Source organism: Topomyia yanbarensis, chromosome 2 (genome assembly GCF_030247195.1).
Source record: "Topomyia yanbarensis strain Yona2022 chromosome 2, ASM3024719v1, whole genome shotgun sequence".
In the NCBI taxonomy this organism is placed as follows: Eukaryota; Metazoa; Arthropoda; class Insecta; order Diptera; family Culicidae; genus Topomyia; species Topomyia yanbarensis.
The window spans coordinates 323,768,833-323,794,546 of NC_080671.1; the positions used below are offsets into that span (position 1 = coordinate 323,768,833).

Consider the following 25,714-nt stretch of genomic DNA (forward strand, 5'->3'; position numbering starts at 1 on the left):
TCACTCCAGTTTGTTTCTGACCATATTTGCAATTTACATACTGAAATAAATCATAATTTAGGGTTTAACCCAAATTGCTCTCCAGGGAGAAACAGTCCATGAAACAGAAAATGCAAACTTATTCTTTGAAATGGTTTTGGTGGCCCTGAAAAGGGCCTTTTTTATAATGATGCAAGTGAGTTCTACCTTTTCAACTTCCAAATCCATACAAAGTGCGTCCCTGCCGCTTCAGAGTATAGACGACATTCATTGCGGTTTTGCGCTTGGCGTGTTCAGTGTAGGTCACGGCATCTCGGATGACATTTTCCTGCACACCATCAGCATTCGTAGATTAAATTGGAGATGCATTTTACACCACCACGACGAGCCAGACGCCGAATTTGGTGATTCCCTGGATTTTATCACGAAGAACCTTGCGATGACGCTTGGTAGGGAACGCAAACATGATACCGCTTATTGTACCGTCCGGACGAGCATGTTGCTCGTGTGGTAAGCGAGCACCCACTGATACAAAACAAGCTCGCGTGACCTGTATATATAACATTCCCGTATGTAATGAAACGCTTACATGCTCCTTTTTGACGGCTCTGCGGGGGATATGCTGGCAAATTGCGCATTTTCCTAGCTGTTTCCGAAGGATTATCTGAAAATCCTTGTTTTGGTTTATTTATAGTAGTCGCAGTAATTCCGAAATTTAATACGAAATACGTGCACAAATTTCCGATCAGATAGTGCAAAAATATTGCGATTTCGTCCAGTAGAACGGAAGATACTCGCATTTCAAATCTGGGAAAATTTCTCAACTGAAATTTTTGAAACGGGACCCCATATTGAAACGTTAGAAGTATTCTACTTCAAAACAGTCACTGCTAATATTAAATCAAAGTATATATAAGGTAAAAAGCTGAGATACCTTACAAATGTATGCCTTAAACCCGAGTTAATAAAATTATATGATTCACTAAATACGCGTCAATTCCTTGTAGACGTTTACTTAGCAATGAACCGAAAGTTTGCTTATAATACTGGTATAATTGTAGTACATGAATTATAACTGAGCGGGGCTTGCCGACGAGAAAATGGTCTCGAAATGTACCACTGTCATTCTGAAATGGGTCCTTTGAAAATCGGTAGAGCTAACTCCTCCTACATCCCGAGACTAAGTTGTTTGCATGGGGTGATTGGACCATATGCAGAGTACTTTTTCTCATAATACCACTGCCGGCCAATGGGATTTAGAAAGTTAACACACACACACATTCTTGACCGAAGCATTGGGATTCCGCTCTTCATACACTTGCGATTCTGATCACTAATAAAATATCCATTCTCAAAGTTTGCTAGTAACGTAAAATCACATGACTCACCGACTACACGATGTCCAGTTGTTTTCCGATGTCCCGATGATAGAGTTGAGGATTTTCCAGGTGCTTGCGCAAAATCAATTTGCGACGTTGTTTTTCGGCTGACGCCATTTTTCCAATTTTTGAAAAACTGACAGCAATAAAAATACAGTGTAAACAATACACTTTAAAGTACTTCTACCCAAATTTTCAAGGAAAAATACCCAGCGTTTTTTTCCGTGATGCAACTTGATGCGGGACACCCTTTAGTCTAACGTTGGGCACAATTCAATATACGAACATGCAACACCGAACACTAGTACCCAAATATTTCTAGAGTGAATATTCAATGTAGAGTAATTTAATGTCTACACAATATGTACGAGCTCTCAAATGTCTGCTTACGAATTCGCTTATACTTATTACATATATTACTAACAGCTCCATAAAAAAACATCTGCATCTGCACCCAAGCTAATGAGTTCCGTCACATGCATAGTCCTCGTTTATATTCATCTTTACTTAATTTTAGTTTCAATTAAAGCTTTTCTTTCATGAATAACAAATTATGCATATGCTATTTTAATACACCTTTCGCATGGGTGTAGATGTTTATTATTAGTTCTTAAGGTATTATGAAACAATTCTGTTTGTTGTGTGTGTATGTATTAGGTAAAATATTCACATTCTGCGTCAGTACTAAAAATGCTAAAATCAGTATGCAAACAACACTCGGAGCTAACATCCTATGACTATCCAGCATCACTGGGTGCTGCTGTTGCTGCTCATCTCCTGAGTTTCTGATGGCGGACTATCGCGCAGCGTTTGCATTGTAATCTGTTGCTTAGTCAACTTGAAGGATCGTCCCCTGCCGAGGTCCTGCGGCTGCGACCGTCGAAGCTGCTTCCTTTCATTCGGACTAGTGGAAGCGAGTAGTTTGAGATTGAAAAATGATGAATTTGCGCCCGCCGCCACTGTCGGTGGACGACTTTCGGCGGGAAGGTGATTGATGCGGGACAAAGTGACAGTATTGACAGTTAGTGACGAGGCTTGTGCAGGACGATTCAGCGGAGGACTCGATGGCAACGCTTTCGGTATCCACTTGTATGGCGATTTGTGCGGGAATGTCGCTTCGGAACGACCCCATACCCTTCCGTATCAGTGATTCTCACTGCTGGGCACATCGTCGATGTTGCTGTCCCAGTTGAACTCGGTAACACCGTTCTTAACTCCTAGGTTTCCCAAATGCGCGAATCTTACATTAAAATCATTATCTTTGGCTTTTAGTCTTTCAAATCTGTAAAAGAAAAAAGAAAGCAAAACACGAAATTTAAGCATTTTCATTTTTTTTACATGGAGACAATGCACAGTGGTCCGAATTCACAATTTAGGAAGACAAAAATGTTTGTGGCTAAACCTTATGTTTTAGAGCTATGATGTCTTCAGGACAAATAATCAGTATTGATTAGGCCATCTCCAGATGTAGATGGTATTAGGGTGGCTCTTATTGTTAGGGTGCTTCAAAAATTATTTTCTGATTGTGAGGAGATAGAATATTGCAGTCTTCAGCAACATTGTAGAGGAACTTACACCAAGCAACTTTGCCGAAGACGTCATAGTTGCATCTCCAAAGGTTTTTATTTTATAGCTAGTTTAATTGAGCAACTTAGGGTGTTCCTAACAAAAACATTTTTTTGCTCTAATTTTTTTTATTTTTTATTTCTCATAAACGGTGCCTTCAGACAACTTGTAAAGCTTATCGAGATAAATTTTTTCATAAAAGAAGAATTCAGATATCACTTTCAGAACCGAAGTTAAGAGTAATATTGAATAAATAATAGGTCCTTTTAAAATATTTATATCTAAAATTGGGGGAATTAAAAATAATTTCTTCTTCTTGCATTTCAAAGAGCATACTTTCAGGCATATTTAGAAAAAAAATTGCGAAGGTGATATTTCGGAAAAAAATTTAAATTGAGTTTGAAAATTGTGATTTTACTACCGAAAATTCCTTATATAGAGTCAAAATTTGTCGAATGGGCCACCCAAATTGTCACATTTTCGATGGAAGATCCAATTTTTTGGTAGTATGTGGCATTGCAAAACCAAATCAAGATGGGCACCTAAAAAAATTTAGTTTTTACCATAATATCATAGGTTAACAGACATAACACTTTGAGGAAATTCGTTAAAAAATATCGATCCGCGAATTTTACTAGAACACTAGCTCCACCTTTTATACACGGTCCCAACCATTAATTTACAAAAGGGTTATCCCTCAGGCTCAGGCACAATTTTCCACTAGTGGTCTATCCCCCGTATACTTGCGCATATCGTCGCTGTTGTCCTATCTTATGACAAAAGCCATTTAGCACATTTCGAGAAAAATGATTTTTAATGTTTGAGATTGAATATATTGAAACTTATAAATGGTAAAAACAATTCAAAGAAGACAATTGATGCATCTATCTACTCTGCATTAACATCTCAAATATTACGAAGACCGGTTGACTATGTTGTTTTTTCTATAAATGTAAACAAAAGTCGCACTCACACGTGTCATAGGTGTGTATTGATGACAAAATTTGTATGGCGTGTCATAATCGTGCATGGAAAATTTTCCATAGAAAAAAATCATTAATTTATTAACTTTTATTCATATCTTTGACTATATTTGGTCTATAAACAATCGATGAGGTACATTTTGAAGGAAATGGGCCAGGGAATCTAGAATAAATACTTATTTTTAGTTACAGTGCTACATTTTCCGTTTAAAACTTCAACTGCATTTTTCTCAGAAATTGTGTATTTTTGTTTCAAAAATGATTATGCCATTGTGTTTCTCAGATAGTTTTACACATAAAAATATCTTATACATCAAGATAACTAGAGCCAATGCACAGAAACAGTCATTTGAAGCAAAAATTTAAAAATTTTCTCAGCACGTTTCTCACTATATCTCAGTAATCAAGCAGAATGTTAACATTCTGAAAACGCGACTTTGTAGAGATTTTTTAGACAAGTTATATGGCATATCTAACTAAGTTTACCCCAAAATGGCGTTTGTTATCAGATAGCACAACATCTACGATATATAAGTGGTGCCATAATCTCAAATGCGACCACAGTCCCAACTAAAAATGACCGTTAAAGCGGGCGAAGAATTGTTTTTCAGTTTTATTTGTGTTAGCCTGTGAAAATATTGACATTTGAAGTTTTTAGCCCGCTTATTTTTAAAATGTTACTACGGGCGACCTAATTAAATTTTAACGTACTAATCAGCAAAACAAAAATTGTCACAGATTGTTCGTATTTTTTTCCAATCCGAATTTTTGTAGATTTTTTAAACAATTGTCTATAAAAAATGGAATAAATCTTTTTAACATTTTTAACAACATGCCGTCGAGAAAAAAGATGTTCCGCCAATTACATTATTCTAAATTAAATATGGGGACTAGCATAGCTTATTTGGAAATCGATTACCTTGCACGCAGCTTAAAAAAAATATAAAAAAAACATTTTTTTCGCGGAACCCATCTGGATTTGGTTTTGCAATGCCATATACTACCAAAAAATGGATCTTCCATCGAAATTGCGATATCACCTAATTTGGGTGACCCATTCGAGAAATTTTGACTCTACATGAGGCATTTTTCAGTAGTAAAATCACAATATTCAAACTTCATTTAAATTTTTATCAGAAATATCACCTTCGCAATTTTTTTCTAAACATGCCTGAAAGTATGCTCTTTGAAATGCAAGAAGAAGAAATTATTTTTGTTTGCCCCAATTTTAGATATAAATATTTTAAAAGGACTTATTTTTTATACAATATTACTCATAACTTCGGTTCTGAAAGTGATACCTGAATTCTTCTTTTATGAAAAAAATTGTCTCCATAAGCTTTACAAGTTGTCTGAAGACACCGTTTATGAGAAATAAAAAATAAAAAAGTTAGAGCAAAAAAACTGTTTATGTTAGGAACACCCTAAGTTGCTCAATTAAAATAGCTATAAAATAAAAACCTTTGGAGATACAACTATGACGTCTTCGGCAAAGTTGCTTGGTGTAAGTTCCTCTACAATGTTGCTGAAGACTGCAATATTCTATCTCCTCACAATCAGAAAATAATTTTTGAAGCACCCTAACAATAAGAGCCACCCTAATCAATACTGATTATTTGTCCTGAAGACATCATAGCTCTAAAACATAAGGTTTAGCCACAAACATTTTTGTCTTCCTAAATTGTGAATTCGGACCACTGTGCAATGGTAATTGAATGTCTCATTGAATTTGTTTAAATACAAAATAATCCTACTAATCTATGGTGTTTACTATCTTTGTTCAGTACATTAGAATATCGAAGGGTAAAAATTACGCCGCTACGAGTTTTTCTGTCGCCCGCACACAAATATTTCGCAATGTTCACCACATTTCATTTCAAATGCCGTTTAATAACGCAGCGAAGCTATTGATACCAGTATACAAACATTCGATTGTAGAATGCACAATTAAAGAAGTAGTGACTGCATCGAATGAGGCAAGTCACCCTATTTAGGATAACAGTAAACCAGTATACGAGATTAATTTGTAATCTTTTACTGGTCTCTTCTTAAACGGCTGAACTAATGACGTTCTCATTAAACCCACACTGATAAGCAGTCTAATATACCAAATGTCTAATCGTAAGTGAGAAGTGATCTGTAAAATGCGGGACGGCATTTTAGAACAACACTCAACACATTTTCCATTTCGTTTTAAAACGTATTCTTTTTCCCAATAATTCATAAACAGTTCCTTTCTGAGGTCCACGTCAACACGCCACGTGCATGGTCGGTCGGTTGCGTAATATCCAAAGGTACAAATCGGTTGCGTGTCTGGTCAACATTACAACGCTTTTGTTTCTCCTTATTTGTGTTCCTCCTTACAATTTCAATTAATAGTCGTTTTCCCATCAGATAACGCGAGAGCGCAGAAAGCATGGAATATAAACTGCTAAACGAAGGCTTGTTCTGGTGTGATGTGTAATATTATGCACATCGTGTACCCTCACTCGATTGTGTTAGAGTTCACCTAATGTGGATCTCCCGCCAACTTCCTCAGAGGGCAAATAGACCAAAAAAAATCGAAGCATAGATAAATGGGCCTTACCTTTGGAACATTAATTTCTTCGCAAATGCATACAGCTCGATGTCGAGTGCATTTAGCTTATCTATTTTTGCCCTCTGATCGGGCGTTAAACCGTTCATGGTGCTCGTCGACACGGTGTTGTTGTGCTGCTCGAACGGTATGGCGAAGCGCAAATTGAACGTTTCCTCAAAGATGTACTGCGAGATTTTCTGATACTCGGTCAGCCCGAAGTAGGACATGGCGGCGAGGTTGCGCTTGGCACTGGCCAGCATGATGCGGTCGCGCTCGGTCGATGGCATGTAGGTTTTGTTGTAGCAGCCAACCAGCGCCAGATCGGCTAGCATGCGGGTCTGGCGGTTGGCCGCAAGATTACTCTCGCAGCCGGCGAATTTGTCCAGTGGTACGCCGTTCCAGTTTTCACCTGTTCAGGACGAAAGAGGTGGAAGAAGAGAAAGAAGCGGATATGAAAATTGTGGTTTAGAATTAGTTTGTGTGGTGCAAATGATTATGTAACAAGCAATCAAGTTGTTGTGTTGCCAGGCACAAACTAGAGGCAATCTCAGTAAAATTTGTCGATTATATACATAAAGGTGCCTACGGTGAGGCCCTATGTAGTGGGATGTCCCATATACAGATAGAAATAATTACATATTTTGAGAGAAGTTTTTGGTATTCATCTCGAGAAAACATTTTATTATATTATTTTATTATTAACTAACTACCTTCTATCGAAAGAATTTTATTTTGAAAACTAAAAATGCAACGGAGAAAATGTCGATCTACGTTTCTGCTTAGGTATACCTTCGAAATAGGGACAACTAGTTCAAGAAAAATTGTTCATCAAGTCGTAGTTTAAAATCATATTCCATCAATATATAGGGTGACCATATTAGGCGAGTGGAAACCCAAGACAATCTAAAAGTGATCCGCCTCCTCTGTAACGTCTCGCTCGAACGTGTTTGGCGATACTCTGCCAGAGCATCTTTCGTGAGAATTCGCAACCCAAGTACCTCTTCGGACACGCGATTCTTGCTACGCCACAAGAAGCGAAGATTTCAAGCTATTATTGGAGAAATATGCAGTACTCAATTGAGTGAGCGGAAGAAATGAAGTATTTTTGAATTGTATGCGCGAAGGACCGTCTTTAACACTAAATACTCGTCATTGAAGTAAAGTAGAAACATCAACGGTTCCAACTAGCCTCCCTGAGCTATACCTGACGTAAAAGTAAATGTCTGGCAATCTCCAATGAAAACCATTACCTCCAGTCAATCCGACTTGGTTGAAAGAAGTTATTAAACTTTTAGCAATGTGATGTTTGAGTCAGTTTTGCATGGGGCCTAGCAATGCATGGTTGAGTATCAGTACTCGATTTCCACGAACTATACACTTTTGTGAAATAATGGGTAGATTTAGTTCAATAGTATGTTCAGAAGAATTGTAGTACTTAATACGAGTTATCTATTGGTTAGAAAATTTTAGTTCTACCTGTGACCACATAGATGACGCTAACACTATCTTTTTAACGGAGAGAGATAGAAATTAGGTTGGCACCCTCTACGCGGTCACATATGGAACCAAAAAGTTTCTGACCAAAACATAACACGTATTGTATACTACAATTCTTTCACAAAAATGTATAGTTTGTGGAAATCGAGTACTGATACACTACCATGCACTGCTAGGCCCCATGCAAAACTGACTCAGACATGACTTCACTAAAAGTTTAATAACTTCTTTTAACAAAGTCAGATTGACTAGCAGGTTTCGGCAAAGTTGTAGACAATTAAATTATCTATCTTATTTTCACTTACAGTGATAATACGATGCATACAGTGCCACCTAGCTGCAAAAATGCGAGCTAGTGGGTTTTCTCCATATAAATTGTCGAAAGATCCCATACAAACTTCAGGCACGTTGGTCCGGTAGCTAGACTTGTCAGATTTGCTTGAAATTTGGTGCAATTACTCCTGGTGAAACTAGAAATCGTCTAAGGGGTGGGCCGAATCAGTTTTCAAAAATTTCTTTCTTTTTCTGGGCAGTCTAGTGTAGAGTATGAAAAAACATAAAACATAAAAAAGGCGCAAAAGCCCTCGCGGTCTCCCCGATGCATCACTATCGAGGCGTTACGCAATAACCATCTTAAAGCAATTGTCTGTCAGATGTTCTGTAACATTGATGCACGCAATATGCTTGATGATGTTTGTAATACCGTCAAACCCCTCAACCTTGGGGAGGAACATGCTTTTAAATATATATTATCGAGCAAAAAAATCATTTTTTGAAAATTTTATATGAGATCGTACTCTTAAAAGTTCATGCGAGAAAGTTTCTAATTTGGAAGAAAATAAAGATTCTGCCATTTTGCAACCGTCGTTGGATGCAAAACTAAATGCGTTCTTTCTAAATTTCTGTTAAAACAAAGGAACCTCTTAATAAAAATGTTGAGCAATTTTCACATTTTTCATGAAAAAGTCATAAATAATGATAATTTTATGGTGTTGTCCCAAAACCGCATAGTATTATTAACAAAAAAAAACATAACCAGGTACACCGTTAGAACGTTCATTTTTTTTTCTTTCCAGAACACTAAAATTGAAAATCAGTTGAAAAATGACCGCGTAGATTTTTTTTGTATCGGAAGCCCTGAAAAGGGGTTTTTCCCCATAAATCAAGATTTTGAGAGCATATTAAATTGATCAAATGTGGTTTTTTGTTGTATGTGACCAGACCAACAACCTTTGACGACAGATCACTAGCGTTAGAGGCCTTTCATTTGAACTTGTTTTGGCTAAGGTTGGCTCAGTTATTACTGAGAAAGTGAGAAATACGAATGAGAGCTTGCCGCATACATACACACATACATTATCCCAAATCGTCGAGCTGATTCTATTGGTATATAAGACCCCCTGGGCCTTAGAAAAAAATCTTTGAGCAAATTCTATACATTTCTTTTATTAGAATTTTATATTATGTAAAAAGTAAATTTTCAACGTGGAAACCTGGGCAGGTGCTAGCAATTGGTCGAATTGCAGTCGCAACCATCGTAGCCCAAGCGCGGAATTTGCTGTTACTGGCTCTAGTTGATATTGGCAGATTTTGGACTGATAGATAAATTTCGTTTCTCTGTATAATGAGACTTCTATTGCTTCTAATGACCTTCGTTTTGTTTGAATTGCTTTGATTCGCTGGAATAAAGCAATAATTAATTTCAGTAACCAATCTTTTATAGTATTCTTCAAGTCTTGTTTGTCCGAGAATTGTATACAACAATATTACTGCAACACTTTGTTACAATAGCAATTTGAAAAATGTACTACATCTACTACTGTTCTAATTAGGTACTACTATTATATCATATCTCGCCGGCAGAGTAAAAATAACACCTTTGTTGAACGATGTTTTTTCTACAAATTTGAAGCCTTTACTTTCTGTGATGCTCTACATTACAATTCGACGTGTACAGTACTGACTGGAACGGAGGACAAACACTTGCTTATGAGTTCCTTCATGCTAGTTTCTAGCAAGAGTTCCATCTCGTATCTTCTACTGTATAATTTATTGGTAACTACCAGTAATAAAATGTTTTATAGCTCTGCCACGATTGCATTGCATTATCAACCCTAGCAATTTTCATCCCAACGTGATTCGTCAATTTGCTTGAGCTGCATTGTAAGTGATGAATATATGTGTACTAATTAGGCGAATCGTTCATGAACCGGTTGAAAGATAGCGACAAGTGCGACGAAAGTCGAGACAACAAATCATTGACTCTTGGCTTGTAGAAGCCAGGCGAATAATCTGTAGTTTAATTGCTTTCTGGTTAACTGCCTCTACGCATTTACCAATTTATCACGTTTCTCGGGATAGTTTACTGATTCTACCTAATCATCAGGCTGTTTTTATTCGGAAAACCGTCGAACCGTAGTAATATAGATTTTTAACTTGGTTTTATTTCATCTTTCTTGCATAGCATTAAATTTTATGTTGATCGCTTGAACACTGTGTTTGACTTTTTAGAACAAGTTCTATATTCTTGAGAACACACTATGTTTTATTTGGGAAGGTACAAATATTTTAACTGATTTTGATGCAGCTTCTGTACGTTGCAGATTGTGGACTTTCGGTACACAGTACAGGTTCAGATTCACTGTGACCAGACAGTTACGCTTCAAACTGTAATGAATATTAAGGGGAGCGTCTGGTGTAATGCACTCAAAACAAAAGTTATCTTATTTTACGATTTTGAAAGCAAAGTAACAATAGATCTTTTGTGTAATGTTAGGATCGCTTTATACATTCATTGTATACGAAAAAAAAAAATATTTTCAATCACACAGAGCCACACATATAAGCGTTCCAAGAGTAGACGTCCAACCATTTCCAAGTCGAGGAGCGCCACGGCGAACAAAATTGTCTGATACGGGAAATTCAATAAGTTTGGTAAAGCTTAGACTTGTAGTTAGTCGATGAACCACAAAAAATAGAAAAAAGTTCGAGTTTCGGAAAATGGCTTCATGAAAACCGAAAAATCTCATATTTTACTGTAAAATTCGCTCATTTTTCTTCAAAATAATAGGGAGAAAAATTTTTTATTCAGTTTTCTGTGGTTCATCGACAGGCTACACATAAAAAATCAAGTCAAGTGTTCGACAATTTGAAAAACACGGTTTTGAGAAAAGCGCTATTAAAGGGTGTCTCACGTCAAATTGCAATACGGAAAAAACGCTGTAGAAAATTACCTATTGGGTATTTTCTCTCGAAAATTTGGGTAGAAGTAGTTTAGAGTGTATTGTTTACACAGTATTTTTATCGCTATCAGTTTTTCTAAAATTATTGCCGATAGATAGAAATCTGCGCGTGCTATATAGCAAATACGCGCGAGGAATGCATGGCTGTTTAAAACAAAAGAAGTGGCCACCGAGATTTCGGGAGATTTGTCTAGAGATTCAACACTAACTATTAAGCGAATAAAAAAGAAGTTGATTATTTTTGCCCTCTACACCAGACGCCGCCCTTAAATTAATTGCACCCGGTTCAAAATGCATGTATTTTGCTGAAATTAGTTACTTGCGTTGCGTTGCGTTGTGACGATGATTTTGGCGGATTGCACACTGACTTCATCATGTTTGACTGCTGATTATCTAATAAAAGTTGCTTAGGAAATGGTAAGCAGGAATTCATACCAATCCGACTCACATTAAAACCTCAACAACATGATAGCCATCATTGCCGGCCGCCCCCATCTTCATCGTTCATGGAGAAGGATAAAGGATAAGGTAGACAGGACGTGTTGATGCTCCACCTACTTAACGGAAGGACGACGATTCATCAGACTCTTCCATAGGTGTCGCGGAGTTGGTAGTTTGGAAGGATATAAGGTCTAGGATTCGCTCCAAGCAATGTGATGCGACCTGTAAAGCATATTTTATTAGGTAGTTGTTTAGTTAGTCTTCGAGTACACGATGACTCGAAAAAGAAAAGATCTCGTTTAGTTTTTGGTTCTTTTTAAACTCTGGGCAACCGGCTACCGAGAGTATCCTATGTTCCCTAAATAAAAGCAATTTGAACTCTACACAGCCGACCGTGCTAGGTAAGCTAATCTGATCTGCGTAATGGGCCGGATCACTATTTATTGCAACAGTATTTGGACGGAATTTGCTACTTCTACTCTACGACATATTAATTGGCTTAAAAACTACCGAGTGATAACACATTATACAGGCAAAGATAACGCGAGATGTTATAAATCATGGAAAGTATTTCTATTTTTCCATATCGGATTGTTTGTGGAATACAAGTATACGAGTGATAATAACGAACACTGACGGGAAATATAAAGGATTGTTAACCTGATGCACGGGCTTGTTAGCAATAACGGAGCTTGAAATTAGGTTCATAAAAACAGACGCGGCGAATTTTCAATACGTATTGATTCGTGATCATCGATACTAGTCAGATTAGTCGTATTGGGGCTAATTTCCGATCAACTATTTATTTTTACGGCAATGTTAGATCTATTCGCACCCTCTCATTCTACAACTATCGGTAGAAGGCTGATAACACCCAGTCGTCGCCGCACAGTGGCACCTGTTCATATAAAGTTGTAACAAAATTATAAAAATTGGTTTATGTGGCTAAAAATTTGGTTTTTAACTAATTTTGGGTCGCTGAATCCATTTCCGCTATCAGTTTTGAAATTCCATAATTCTTTTTTTCGACTACTTTTATATAAATCCATTTGAAGGCGTTGGACGTTAAAGGGATAATATACAAGTTAATAATAGTAGTCAATCACATCGGATACCAGAAATGGGTGACAAAGCTAGTAAAAATCACTAATTTTCAGCAATATGATGCTCTTTAGGCAACCAATTTGTAAGAAGATTTATGAGCTACAGGGCGTCTCCATATGGGTATTTGCAAAAACATAGACAATAACTTCGGCGCAAAAAAGCGCAAGATGAGGACTTTATATCTTGAAAGTACACTAAATTTTAAGTCAGATTGAGAATAAGTGACACATGGGAGGCCATCTCAAAAATTGGAACACGTATAAAGATAAATTACTGATATGACATAGAATTTCTCAATTGCTTTTACTTGATACAGAATAAACGTAAATCATTTTTCAAATCAATTTCAATCAATCACAAAAAGCTCACATCTATAGTTAAGCATATTAATTCTTCTTTCCAAGAACTCAAAACTACTCTAATCGGCCGTGTAGTTCTTGAGATATCGCCATTTGAAGTTCTAATTTCATATACATTGAATTGAACGAAATCCTCGACATCAGCTGCTTCAATAACATGTGAAAAATTCAGTTTTCATCCGATTATGGAAAAAATTTGAAATACTTTTATCCAAACTGGGAGAAAAATAAAATAAATATTTACAAAAGAATTACAGGACATTCATTTTGGGGGTTTTTGTCACACGTCGTGCCACTGTGCGCCGGTCTAAGGACCAAATGTCATCAATAGACTTAGACTCGCGTGGAGACATGAGATAGGAAACATGTGAGAATTTTGTTATCCCACCATTTGACGACCCATGTATTTTGCTGAAATTAGTTACTATATATTTACATTTCCTATAAAATAAATATAAGGGAACCCATGGCTATTAAAACCTTAGGGTCTGTCTTACGATTTTTTGAGAAATCGAAGGGTCTGAATTACCCTTCGATTTCTCAAAAAATCGTAAGACTTTCTGACTGTCGTATATATTCGTGGAAGCGCCATTCTGAAACAATAATTTTGACAGATGAATCTCATTCTGTAGGTTTTTTTTAGAAAAGAGATACAACGTGTTTCATTTTTTTGCGATCCTCAACATAAAAATCATTATAATGGTACAACCGTGATAAAAGTAATAAATAAAAGTGTAAAAAATATCGGGTAAGTGTTTTGGAAAACTTAAGGTTTCTATTTTAGGGAATGATTTTTGTTTGGGTAACACAGATATTTTCCAGACGCTCACCACTTTTGTGCGAAATGAGCGAACGGGGTTATTCGGACCCCCTCTTCCATCAACTACCGTTCAGCGGCTTGCGGCTGCGCACACGATTGCACACACCATAGCAAAGAAAATACATGATGCGCCAATCGACTACCCAGATTATTTTTTTTTACTAATTTTTTGCATCTTGGCTTAAAACCCATAATAAACAAATTACAAATTGCAATTTTGCATCTTCAAGAGTTTTTCCAAGAAAGATTTCCTAGGTAAACACAATTCCATTTAAAAAAATCTGTTTTAATCCACCTAGCGGTGCAATCGAGCCTTTCTCAATCATGAACACGAGAATGTTTGCGTTGTTTATAATCATTAAAAGCTCTCAAATACAAATATTACATTTTATTATTATACATGACATGACAACTATATACAAGAAAAAAAATCATTATTCGAGTTTTAAAATTTTGTAAAAAAATACAGCCACGGTAATATTGAACTGAAAAAAGGTGCGAAATCGGCGAAAAGTCCCAAAAAGTCGATTCTCAATAAAAAAAAAATTTTCGAGATAAAATCTCGACGTTTCATGCATTTTAAAGATGTTGGGCATCAAAAATACGAATTCGATTTCTGAAATTTCATATGTGACCGGACGGTTCAGTCTATATTTCCGGAACCATATAAGCGATCCGTGCGAAATTTTACAGGCATATGTGGGGATAATATAGCTATCATTTGGGACTAAGTTTGTGAAAATCGGCCCAACCATTTCCGAGAATCTGATATGCTAGTTTTGAAAGATGGCCGCTTTTCCCGGGGACTTCCGGAACCGTCTATGGTGGTCAATGTAGTCAACGAAAGTTTGTTTGGCCGTCGGTGACCTAGAACTGCAAATTTAAGTTTATGTTTTAAGTAATGTTTGAGAGACATTTTAGCGAAATTTTTACCTTTTTGCTTTCAACGGAGTATTGGTTTGAATCACAATTTGCTATGTGATCGCACGCCATAATACGTAACTCCGGAAGTCGGTTCGGGATAAAATTTAATAGGCATTTACGGGGACGCAACATCTTTCATTTGAGACTAAGTTTGGTTGATTCGGTCTAGCCATCTCCGAGAAACCGATGTGACTGTTATTCTGAATTTGGATACTTCCGCCGGGGCTTCCGGAACCGATAATGGTGACCAATGCACAGTGGTCCAGATCGCTAATTTAGGAGGAATTTTTACTTTCTGACAAACCTGTATAATTTAGCCGTATCATGTCTTAGGATGAATTTGTGTACTTTAGAAGATGCTTCTTTTTATTGGAATAGTTATTAGGGTGGTTCTAATTTATCTAAAATACGAAAATAAACTTTTTACTGATGAAAGATAGAGCTCCACAGTCTTCCACAAAGTTGTAAAGTAACTTATTTTGAATAAATTTGTTGAACATATTAAAGCTCTATCTCTTTTAGTTTTTGTTATACAAGAAATTTAAAAAAAAAGATTAGGGTGTTCCTGAAAAAAACGTTTTTTTAGTATAACTTTCGTATCTTTTACTTTTTGTTAACACAACCTTTGAACAGCTTATTGAAAACTTCAAGCCGAGTATTTTTCTCCAAGACATCGAAGGTCTAACTTTTTTCTTTAAAAAGTTATGGACACTTTTCGTTAAAAAAATAGCCTATTTCAAGGCTCAATATCGCTGATGCGGGCACCTAAAATTGAATTCTGTTTCCACCACATGAAAGACCATACTTATTAGTATATTTGAGCAAAAATTGGCGAATACGATATTTTTTTAAAATTTGCAATTTAGATTTAAAGTTTGTAGTTTTGCAGGTTCAACGCATTAAAGCATTTACACACATATCGTTGTATTATGAAAAAAGCCACTTTCAAATATCATTCTCTCATCGCAGCAAGCTTTGCATAAGTGAAACGACTGTCAAAAAAGGTTTCTGATTTTATTCGTTTTAAATAAAACTAGTAAATATGGATATTAGTCGAAGAGAGTTGGCGAATTTGCTTATTGCTGGTAAAAAGACAGATGAACTGCTTAAGTTCATTACAAGTAGTAATCCAAATGTAAAATTGAGACTTGTTAGTGCTCGGAAGAAAATAAAAATCTTCATGTTGGAATTTAGAAGGTTGTGGATTCGGAGTAAGCGCACGCAAATTCGGTTTGAGCTGGAAAATTTTGTGTGGCTTGAAGGAAAGCTAAGATTCGAAGTCGAAGGTAAAGGTAAAGGCCGAAAGAGGAAACCATTTTCCGAAATATGTCGCAGAGCCAAAATAAAAAGATTAGGAAAGTTGCGCGATAAGTATTCCACGGAAGAACTTGGTTTAGCGTCAGCCGTCAACGCTAATTCTACTGGTTTCCGTTTAGTTGGCAGACAAATCGAACGATTGTCGAAAAGTCCCGTCAGATCTACCGTAGAGAATTTAGGATCTATGGCTGTCCCGATTGCAGAAGCGTTTACTGCGGAGGAGGCACTTAGATTTATTTGTGAAAATGATTTTTCTAAGGCGCAGTACCAAAACATACGCAGCTCAGTTATGCAGAAGGGTTTGGACATTTATCCCGCGTATAATAAAATAGTAGAAGAAAAGAAACTATGCTATCCGATCGGTATGTACTATTCTCAAAGATTCGTCCCTGAATCAACAATTTTTTTCAGGAATTTCTGTTCAGCCTTCTTGTGCGTATGTTCCCCTTCAAGCTCTTGTTAACCATACCGTGGAACGACTCATCTCGTTTCTGAATATTGGAGTTCTACCACTGCATCCTGAGGATAATACGTTTGTTATCTTTAAGTGGGGCTGCGATGGAAGCAGCAACCATTCCCGGTAGGCAACATTATTTTTCTTCTAAACTTTGACTGACAGTCTCTTTTCCACTTGAACATAGATACAAGCAAATGTGCGTTGACGAAGATGAAAATGGAGAACTATTCGAGTATAACGATTCGCATATATTTGCTCTATCTATAGTACCTTTACGTGTAGTTAGTCGCCGGAAAGATGAGTCAAGAGATTGCATTCTTTGGAATAATGATTTTCCATCTTCAGTATCCCTGTGCCGACCAGTAAAATTAATTTTCAAGAAGGAAAATCCTGAACTAACAAAGGATGAAGTTGCCGCGATGAACAAGCAAATCGATGAATTAGTCCCGACTATAGTAAATGTTAATATGCGCAAGATTCCGATTAGTTCAAGCTTCATATTTTCCATGGTTGATACGAAGGTAGTGAATGACGTAACAGGCACACCGTCTCAAGCGTGTTATATATGCAAACGCTCCGGAAAGCGATTGAATGATCCTTTACTGGAAGCCAGCGATCCACCGGATAGTTTATATGTTTTTTCACCTTTACATGCATTAATACGAGCAATGGAGTTACTATTGAATATTGCTTACCGTTTAGCTCTAGCAAAACCGCGTTGGCGCGTAGGCAAAAATACCAGCGAGCTTAAGGAACGACAAATAAAAATTCGACAAGCGTTACGTGACCGTTTAGGTCTTCGTATTAGCGAACCTTTGCCAGGTGGCGGAAATTCTAACGATGGTAACACAGCTCGAAAATTTTTCAGAAACCGAGATGTCGTTGCAGAAGAAACCGGGTTGGACGAAATGTTGCTAGAATGTATGTATGTGCTATTAACAATCATCAACAGCAAATTGGGAATTAACGCGGATGCTTACCGGAGTTACGCCGAAGATACACGATTGCTTTATGTACGCCTGTATGGTTGGTACGCTCTCTCACCAACCGTGCATAAACTCCTGGTCCATGGAGGAAGCATTATTCAACATAACATGCTGCCAGTAGGTATGTGCAGTGAAGAAGTTCAAGAAACCAGGAATAAAAGTATTCGCAGATTCCGAGAATTCCACGCACGCAAATTCGATCGACTCGTCAATCTTGATGACGTTTTCAAGAGACTTCTTGTTTCATCAGATCCTATAATTTCTCTTAAATGTAAACATCGAATTCAACGAGCACCGCTGGATATACCTGAAAATGCAATGCATCTACTTTTGAATTAATTGGCATTGAATAAATTCTCCTTATATAAATCATAAATTGTTGTCATAGCCAAATTATTTTTAATGAACACATTCTGTATTGTTGATATGTAAGCAAAACAGAAAAGGAAATACAAAGGCTTTAGGCAATTTCTTTTATGTCGCTATGCGATAAAATTTAAAACTTTGGTTAGTAAATTTAAAATTACATGCTTAAAAAAAATAATATTTTCCAATTTTTGCTCAAATATACTTAAAAGTATGTTCTTTTCTATGGTTCAATCCGAACTTACTTTTATTTGCCCCAATCAGAGATAATGACATTTGAAAAAGGGCTATTTATGAGCGAAAAGTTTCCATAACTTTTGAAAGTATAAAGTTAGACTTCAGAGTTATGAAAAAACGTGGATTGAAGTTTTCTAAAAGCTGTTCAAAAGTTGTTTTAACAAAATATAAAATTTCTTTCGAACATTAACAAGTCTCAATTTTACATTTGGATTACTACTTGTAATGAACTTAAGCAGTTCATCTGTCTTTTTACCAGCAATAAGCAAATTCGCCAACTCTCTTCGACTAATATCCATATTTACTAGTTTTATTTAAAACGAATAAAATCAGAAACCTTTTTTGACAGTCGTTTCACTTATGCAAAGCTTGCTGCGATGAGAGAATGATATTTGAAAGTGGCTTTTTTCATAATACAACGATATGTGTGTAAATGCTTTAATGCGTTGAACCTGCAAAACTACAAACTTTAAATCTAAATTGCAAATTTTAAAAAAATATCGTATTCGCCAATTTTTGCTCAAATATACTAATAAGTATGGTCTTTCATGTGGTGGAAACAGAATTCAATTTTAGGTGCCCGTATCAGCGATATTGAGCCTTGAAATAGGCTATTTTTTTTAACGAAAAGTGTCCATAACTTTTTAAAGAAAAAAGTTAGACCTTCGGTGTCTTGGAGAAAAATACTCGGCTTGAAGTTTTCAATAAACTGTTCAAAGGTTGTGTTAACAAAAAGTAAAAGATACGAAAGTTATACTAAAAAAACGTTTTTTTCAGGAACACCCTAATCTTTTTTTTTAAATTTCTTGTATAACAAAAACTAAAAGAGATAGAGCTTTAATATGTTCAACAAATTTACTCAAAATAAGTTACTTTACAACTTTGTGGAAGACTGTGGAGCTCTATCTTTCATCAGTAAAAAGTTTATTTTCGTATTTTAGATAAATTAGAACCACCCTAATAACTATTCCAATAAAAAGAAGCATCTTCTAAAGTACACAAATTCATCCTAAGACATGATACGGCTAAATTATACAGGTTTGTCAGAAAGTAAAAATTCCTCCTAAATTAGCGATCTGGACCACTGTGCAATGTGACCAAAAAGACTTTGAATGGCTGTTAGTGACCTAGTACTACAAATCGAAGCAGTCGTGGTCACATTTTGGAAAAATTTTCACCATTATTCATTCATTGCAGAATTTATTAAAATCGACATTTACTACGTGATCATACTCATCATTCTGTAATTCCGGAACCGGAAGTCGATATCCATTAGAAATTCAATAGCAGCCTATGGGAACGTTGCACCTTTCATTTGGAACTAAGTTTGTAAAAATGGGTTCAGTAATCTCTGTGAAAAGTGAGTGAGATTGTGTTCGCGTACACACACATACATATACACACAGACATTTGCCGAACTCGACGAGCTGAATCGAATGGTATATGTCACTCGGCCCTTCAGGCCTCTGTTAAAAAGTCGGTTTTCAGAGCAATTGCAATACCTTTCTATTGAGAAAGGCAAAAACTAATAAAAAATTGACGGTCTCAATTGCTTCGTAGGGAGGTGCGAATTACCCCTACATTGTAAAAGGATGGAAAACGAAGCTTTGCTAATCGTCGCCTAGCGCTGCCGCGGAGCAAATTTTTGTATGGCTCCAAAATGTAGAAAGAATACAAACTAACAATTAGGACCTTTGATCGATAAATAATTTTTTTTAACATCTATCCAGCTAAAAGAGCGATTTGCTTAGATAGGTCCGGGTCTAGGTACAATTTACTCAAACTTTCAAGATTTTTTTCGAAGCCTGGAGGGTCAAATCTTATATAAAATTCGATTTTTTTCATTGTAAGGTTTAAAAATGTATTGGTACTGTGTGGGACTCACGACTCAGATTCGTGCCTAACTACTAAAACACTCCATACTCTTTTTTCGCCCTTCTTTCCCACGGAACTACACAAAGGTATTACTTCGTGAGGGGGGCTCGTTGTGCTTTCGTTGCACCTCTTTCTTCTGCTCTATCTCACTTGGTTTATGAAATGGCTCGACGTTTGAGCTTTGATTGAACTCTCGACTCCTATCTTGCTTCTTGTCTCCATCTATTACGTCGCCATTTAGCTCTCGCCCCCTTGATCCGTATAGATGCTGATTCTATGAGCTATTTAGCTCCTTTTTTGTGAGTCATTCAGCTCCAGACCTTATCACGATCTACTTTGATAGTCCCCGACAGTGAACTTACCCTATAATTTCTCGACGGAAGAATTTCTCCCGGCACCGATACCCGCTTCCTTGAGCCATTTAGCTCCCAGTTTTATCAAGATCGACTCGGATATTATCCTACTCCGACTGAGAGATCCCCGGCAACGGTATTTCTCTCGGTACCGGTGTCTGCTTCGTGAGCCACAATTAGCTCCCCTTTTCGTCACGATTCTGTCGGATAGTCCACGGCGGCGAAACTACCCCACTGTGAATTCCTCGGCGGTAGATTTTTCCCGATACCGATGTTCGTTTCCGTGAGCAATTCTGATCTACTTGATTTAGTCCCCGGCGGGGGACCTAGCCTACTCAACGGGCCAGACAGTAGGTGCTGAGGCTCATGCAGCGATTCCGGATGGAGCGTAGCTTCCGGTTCACTGACGCCCCAACGACCCACTGCTAGCTATTCGACGCGGTCTACTCGGTCTAATCCCCGTCGGTCGATCTAGCCTACTCACGAGCTACCCGGTAGGGTGTCGAGGTCGGTCCGGCGAGTCTCGATGTTACGTCGCGTACTACTCAACCTGTCCCCGGCGATGAACCTAGTCTACACCGTCGGAGAGTTCCCCGACGGCGAAATTTCTCCCGAAACCAGATTTCACGACGGCGTTCTAGCCAATGGCGCTACTTTGCTGGTCCCTTCGCCGCTTCCTCTGCAGCTCGGAGAGTATCCTCGTAACAACTCTGTTCACTGTCAGCTCAGGTATACCCCTTCGGACTTCTTCGAACCTTGGGCATTCGAAGACCACGCCTTCCGGTGTCTCTTGCACATTCAAAAACTCCGGGTAAAGGGGTGACGAACCGTGTCCAAACCGATGCACGTACTTCCGGAAGCATTCGTGCCTTAACAAAAACTGCATCAAATGTAAGTTCACCTCTCCATGCTTCCTATGTACCCAAGCAGGCCTATTTGGGATGAGTCGGTGGGTTCACCTTCCTTTCTCTGCGTTGTTCCACTCTTGCTGCCATTTTGCCAACGAGTTCGCTGGGTCTAGTCTCCTTGCATTACGTGCATTTCTTCGCTGGTAGCATTTAACGTCTTTAGCCAGAGTGAGGCAGATGGGAATCATCCCGGCAATTACGCATATCGCCTCCGACGATATCGTTCTGTACGCACTCACGACACGAACAGTCAATAGGCGAAACGTGCTTGTCAACTTCGTCCGGTTCTGCTTTGAGTTCAGTTCAGCAGCCCAGGCCGGTACGCCAAACTTCAATATTGGTGATGAGACACCCGCCAGGAGACGTCTCGTGCTGCATCTTGCTCCTCCGATGTTCGGCATGATCCTTGCCAATACGTTAGTTGTTCTCGCAGCCTTCTCACATACATAGTCAACATGATTGTTGTAATTTAGCCGATCTCGGACTAGCACATCCAGGTGCGATGGAATTGAGTGCCCCCCGACGCTGATCACGACGCGCTGGATTTGTTTACTGTTGCTGAGTAGCAGTCTTATGGTGAGCCAGCTGCAACTTGGTGTCAGTCATTCAAGTTTCCACGATGCCTATTGTCTCTGCCGTCAACATCTCATCCTCCTCAAGGGTCTCACCGGTTATCGTCAGGATAACGTCATCTGCAAAGCTGACGATCTTAACTCCCCTGGGCAGTTCCAGTGTTAAAACTCCGTTGTACATTATATTCCATAGCGTTGGGCTGAGTATGGAGCCCTGGGGAATTCCCGCCGTGACTCTAATCGACATTTGCTCCATGTTCGTCTCCTAGACCAGTACTCAGTTCTGAAAGCAACTAATAATAGTTCGGGATCCGCATTTTGTGCAGCACCGCCGTCTGCTTTGACGACTAGAGCGTCTCCCCTACGTCTCTCCCAGCGCTTCCGAAGTTCTTCTTTATACTTTTTTTTCATTTCCTTATGTTTTACATTTCTTACAAAAGAAATGTATAGGATTCGCTCAAACTTTGACAACTTTTTCCGAGGCCCGGAGGGCCGAGTCTCATATACCAATCGACTCAGCTCGACAAATTGAGACAATGTCTGTATGTGTGTGTGTGTATGTGTGTATGTATGTATGTACAAAATGTCATGTAATTATCTCAGCAATGGCTGGGCCGATCTTAATGAAATTAGTTTCAAATGAAAGGCCTAACATTGCCATTTGACACTATTATTTTTGATTTTCGATATGTTGTTTACTTTCTGAGATATGGGCGATATTGTCAAAACACAGCAGGTTTTTTGCAAATAACTTTCAAGCGATACAATTTTGTCCCACAAACTGCACATAAATAGAAAGCTTGTAAAAATACCTTTCTAACAAGCTATAGATTGTCTAAATCCGTGCACGAGCGGCGGAGATATTAGACATTTTGTGTTTTTAGTCCTCGCTTACCAATTTCCACTAATTAAAAATGAGATTGTTTCATACTTCATTCATTTTTTACTGGTGATTTAGGGGCAAAACTAAACCGATTTTGAATATCGGGGTATGAAAACACATCTACGTGATTCAAGGAATTCGATGTTGAGAACATTTTGTGAATTACCTTTATAATAAAAACTATTTCTCAAAAATCAATATATAAGTTCACTTCAAAGACAAAATAATGCGTTGATAAAGAAACAGAGAGTTCTAGTATTTATTCCTTGGATTAGGCATTGCGTTCAATCATGAGGTAAATGTTGGATGGTATATCAATACACAGATCAACAAGTAATTCACCTAGTAGTGAGATAAAAGATTTCTAATATAATTATACTTGTGGCGTCACCGAAAGCAACTGTATGTTTGAAGCCCAAAAATCTAGCGAAAATTTAGCTCTTTTGCAAGATTTAGGTTATACTGGTTATGGAGCAAAAATTACTACTTACATTATTTATGATAAGAATGTAAGAATCAATATATAATAATAATATACCTATAAAAATAATGTCACTGCATTAACCATCATTTGCCATTCCTCACACAGCCCCCCCCCTATCTCTATCACTCTCTCTCTCTCTCTCTCTCTCTCTCTCTCTCTCTCTCTCTCTCTCTCTCTCTCTCTCTCTCTCTCTTCTCTCTCTGTCTCTCTTCTATCGCATCTATCTAGCTATTTCTGTATGCATTTCTAAGTTGTGTGATAAGATCTTCTGCCAATCTGAAATATTTGTTAATTGTAATTGCGAAGGTTTGAGAAAACAAAACTATTTTTTGTCTGCTGCTACATCAACTCAACTTTAATTCAATTGTATTCAAAGCCTGTTTCTACACTAAAATTAAGGAAATTCATGGCTATATCAGAAAAATATTTGGCTTAATTGGGTAATATGAAAGATTGATGATGGATATTTTCAAAAGAAAAATCAACGTTTCGAAGACAAAATACATGAGAGGAAGAGGTTCTAGAGACGACAATGTAAACCTCCCACCCGAGTTCGGATTGACGGTGACGAAATCGAGATGGTCGACGAATTCATGTATTTGGGCTCACTGGTAACCGACGACAATGATAACAGCAGAGAAATTCAGAGACGGATCTTAGCGGGAAATCGTGCCTACGTTGGACTCCAGAGGACACTCTGGTCGAACAAAATTCGCCACCGCACGAAGTTGATTAGATCGGTGGTCCTCTACGGCCACGAGACCTGGACTATGCTCGTGGAGGACCAACGCCTTGGAGTTTTCGAACGAAAGGTGTTGCGTACCATCTATGGTGGCGTGCAGATGGAAGACGGAACGTTGCGCAGGCGAATGAACCATGAGTTGTATCAGCTGCACATTCGTTGTATTGGTACGAACTTTCATGAAAAATAACGGATCAAAGACCAAAAATATCCACAAATTAGATCCAGGAAAAGAAGTCTCCCAAAGTACCCACTCTCGATGGGGGATATACTGAGTAGTTTGAACCATTTCTTTTTCACAATATTGGTCTGTATAGGACTTATTTATCCATATTTCCTGCACGAGAATTCCGAACGAAACAATACAAACACGCTTTTATGCAATCGACATAGCCTAGACATTTCACACTATTTACTTCAATGCAAATAAAAACTTTGAAATATCTACCTGTCATTCACGATTCGCATTCTCCCTCTATCGTTCTCTGTTCAAGGGGCTTGAAAGCACATGTGACCTTGTCTCACTTTACTATATTCAATTGCGCGTTAAAATACTGGACCAGTAAATTCTGTTCTGCACATAAATCTTTTTTCGGGAATATGTGACCAAAAAGTAAACTTTGAATTCGTCAAGTAAAGAAGCATGAAAACAAAAAGATGGAAGCCCTAGAAAGTCCATTGCATATTTATTAGCCTTTTCTCAGAAGATGGGATTTTCAAGAACATTTCAAAACTTTCTGATGCAATGGTTTTCAAATTCGTACAATCCGGTTTATTCATTTTCTTTATTCAAAAATGTGTTTGGCTTCAAATATATGACCATTTAATTTTAATTAATTATTTCATTCCGCATCCTTTTTTTCATTTTGTTCATCTGCGTTCATTTTACTTATTTTATTCGTTTCATTCTTTGGATTCACTCTGATCCGTTTACTCTTTTTGTGCATTTTACTCATATCATTCATTTAACTTATTTTATTCATTGCTTTCATTGTATGTATTTTATTAATTTTTTCCAGTTTATTCATTTTGTTCAGTTTCTTCATTTTAATAATCTGACTACTTTTTCAGTTTTAATCATTTCATCCAAATAATTTATTTGATTCAATTTATTTCTTTATATTAATTTATAACCTTTTACTGTTGTTCAATTTTTCATTTTAATCAATGCATTTAATTCTGCTCATTTTCTTCTTTTTATTCATTTTATCACTTCAGCTCATTTTGTTTATTTGATTCGTTTGTTTTATTTATGCATTTCATTTATTTTTTACTTTATTCGTTTTGTTCATCCATTCTTTTTATTCATTTGATCCATTTCATTAATTCATTCATCATGTATTCACTGGATGAATTAAATCAATTTGATTCATTTAGTTCATTTGATTCATGTGATTCATTTGATTCATTTGATTTATTTGATTGATTTAATTCATTTGATTCATTTGATTCATTTGAATCATTTGATTCATTTGATTCATTTGATTCATTTGATTTATTTGATTTATTTGATTGATTTAATTCATTTGATTCATTTGATTCATTTGATTCATTTGAATCATTTGAATCATTTGATTCATTTGATTTATTTGATTGATTTAATTCATTTGATTCATTTGATTCATTTGATTTATCTGATTTATCCGATTCATTTTATTCATA

General features: G+C 37.2%; 1 protein-coding gene across 1 annotated transcript in view; it reads right to left on the reverse strand.

The window, feature by feature from the left end:
- Positions 1-1,926: 1,926 nt before the first annotated feature.
- The window catches only part of LOC131683772 (heparan-sulfate 6-O-sulfotransferase 1), an 84,328-nt gene continuing 60,540 nt past the window's right edge, over positions 1,927-25,714 (reverse strand). Inside the window, exons 4-5 of the mRNA XM_058966047.1 lie at positions 6,495-6,894; positions 1,927-2,640 (exon numbers count right to left, since the gene is read on the reverse strand). Of these exons, the coding sequence (XP_058822030.1) occupies positions 2,502-2,640; positions 6,495-6,894 (539 nt within the window). The 3' untranslated portion in view covers positions 1,927-2,501. The remainder of the gene's footprint in view (positions 2,641-6,494; positions 6,895-25,714) is intronic.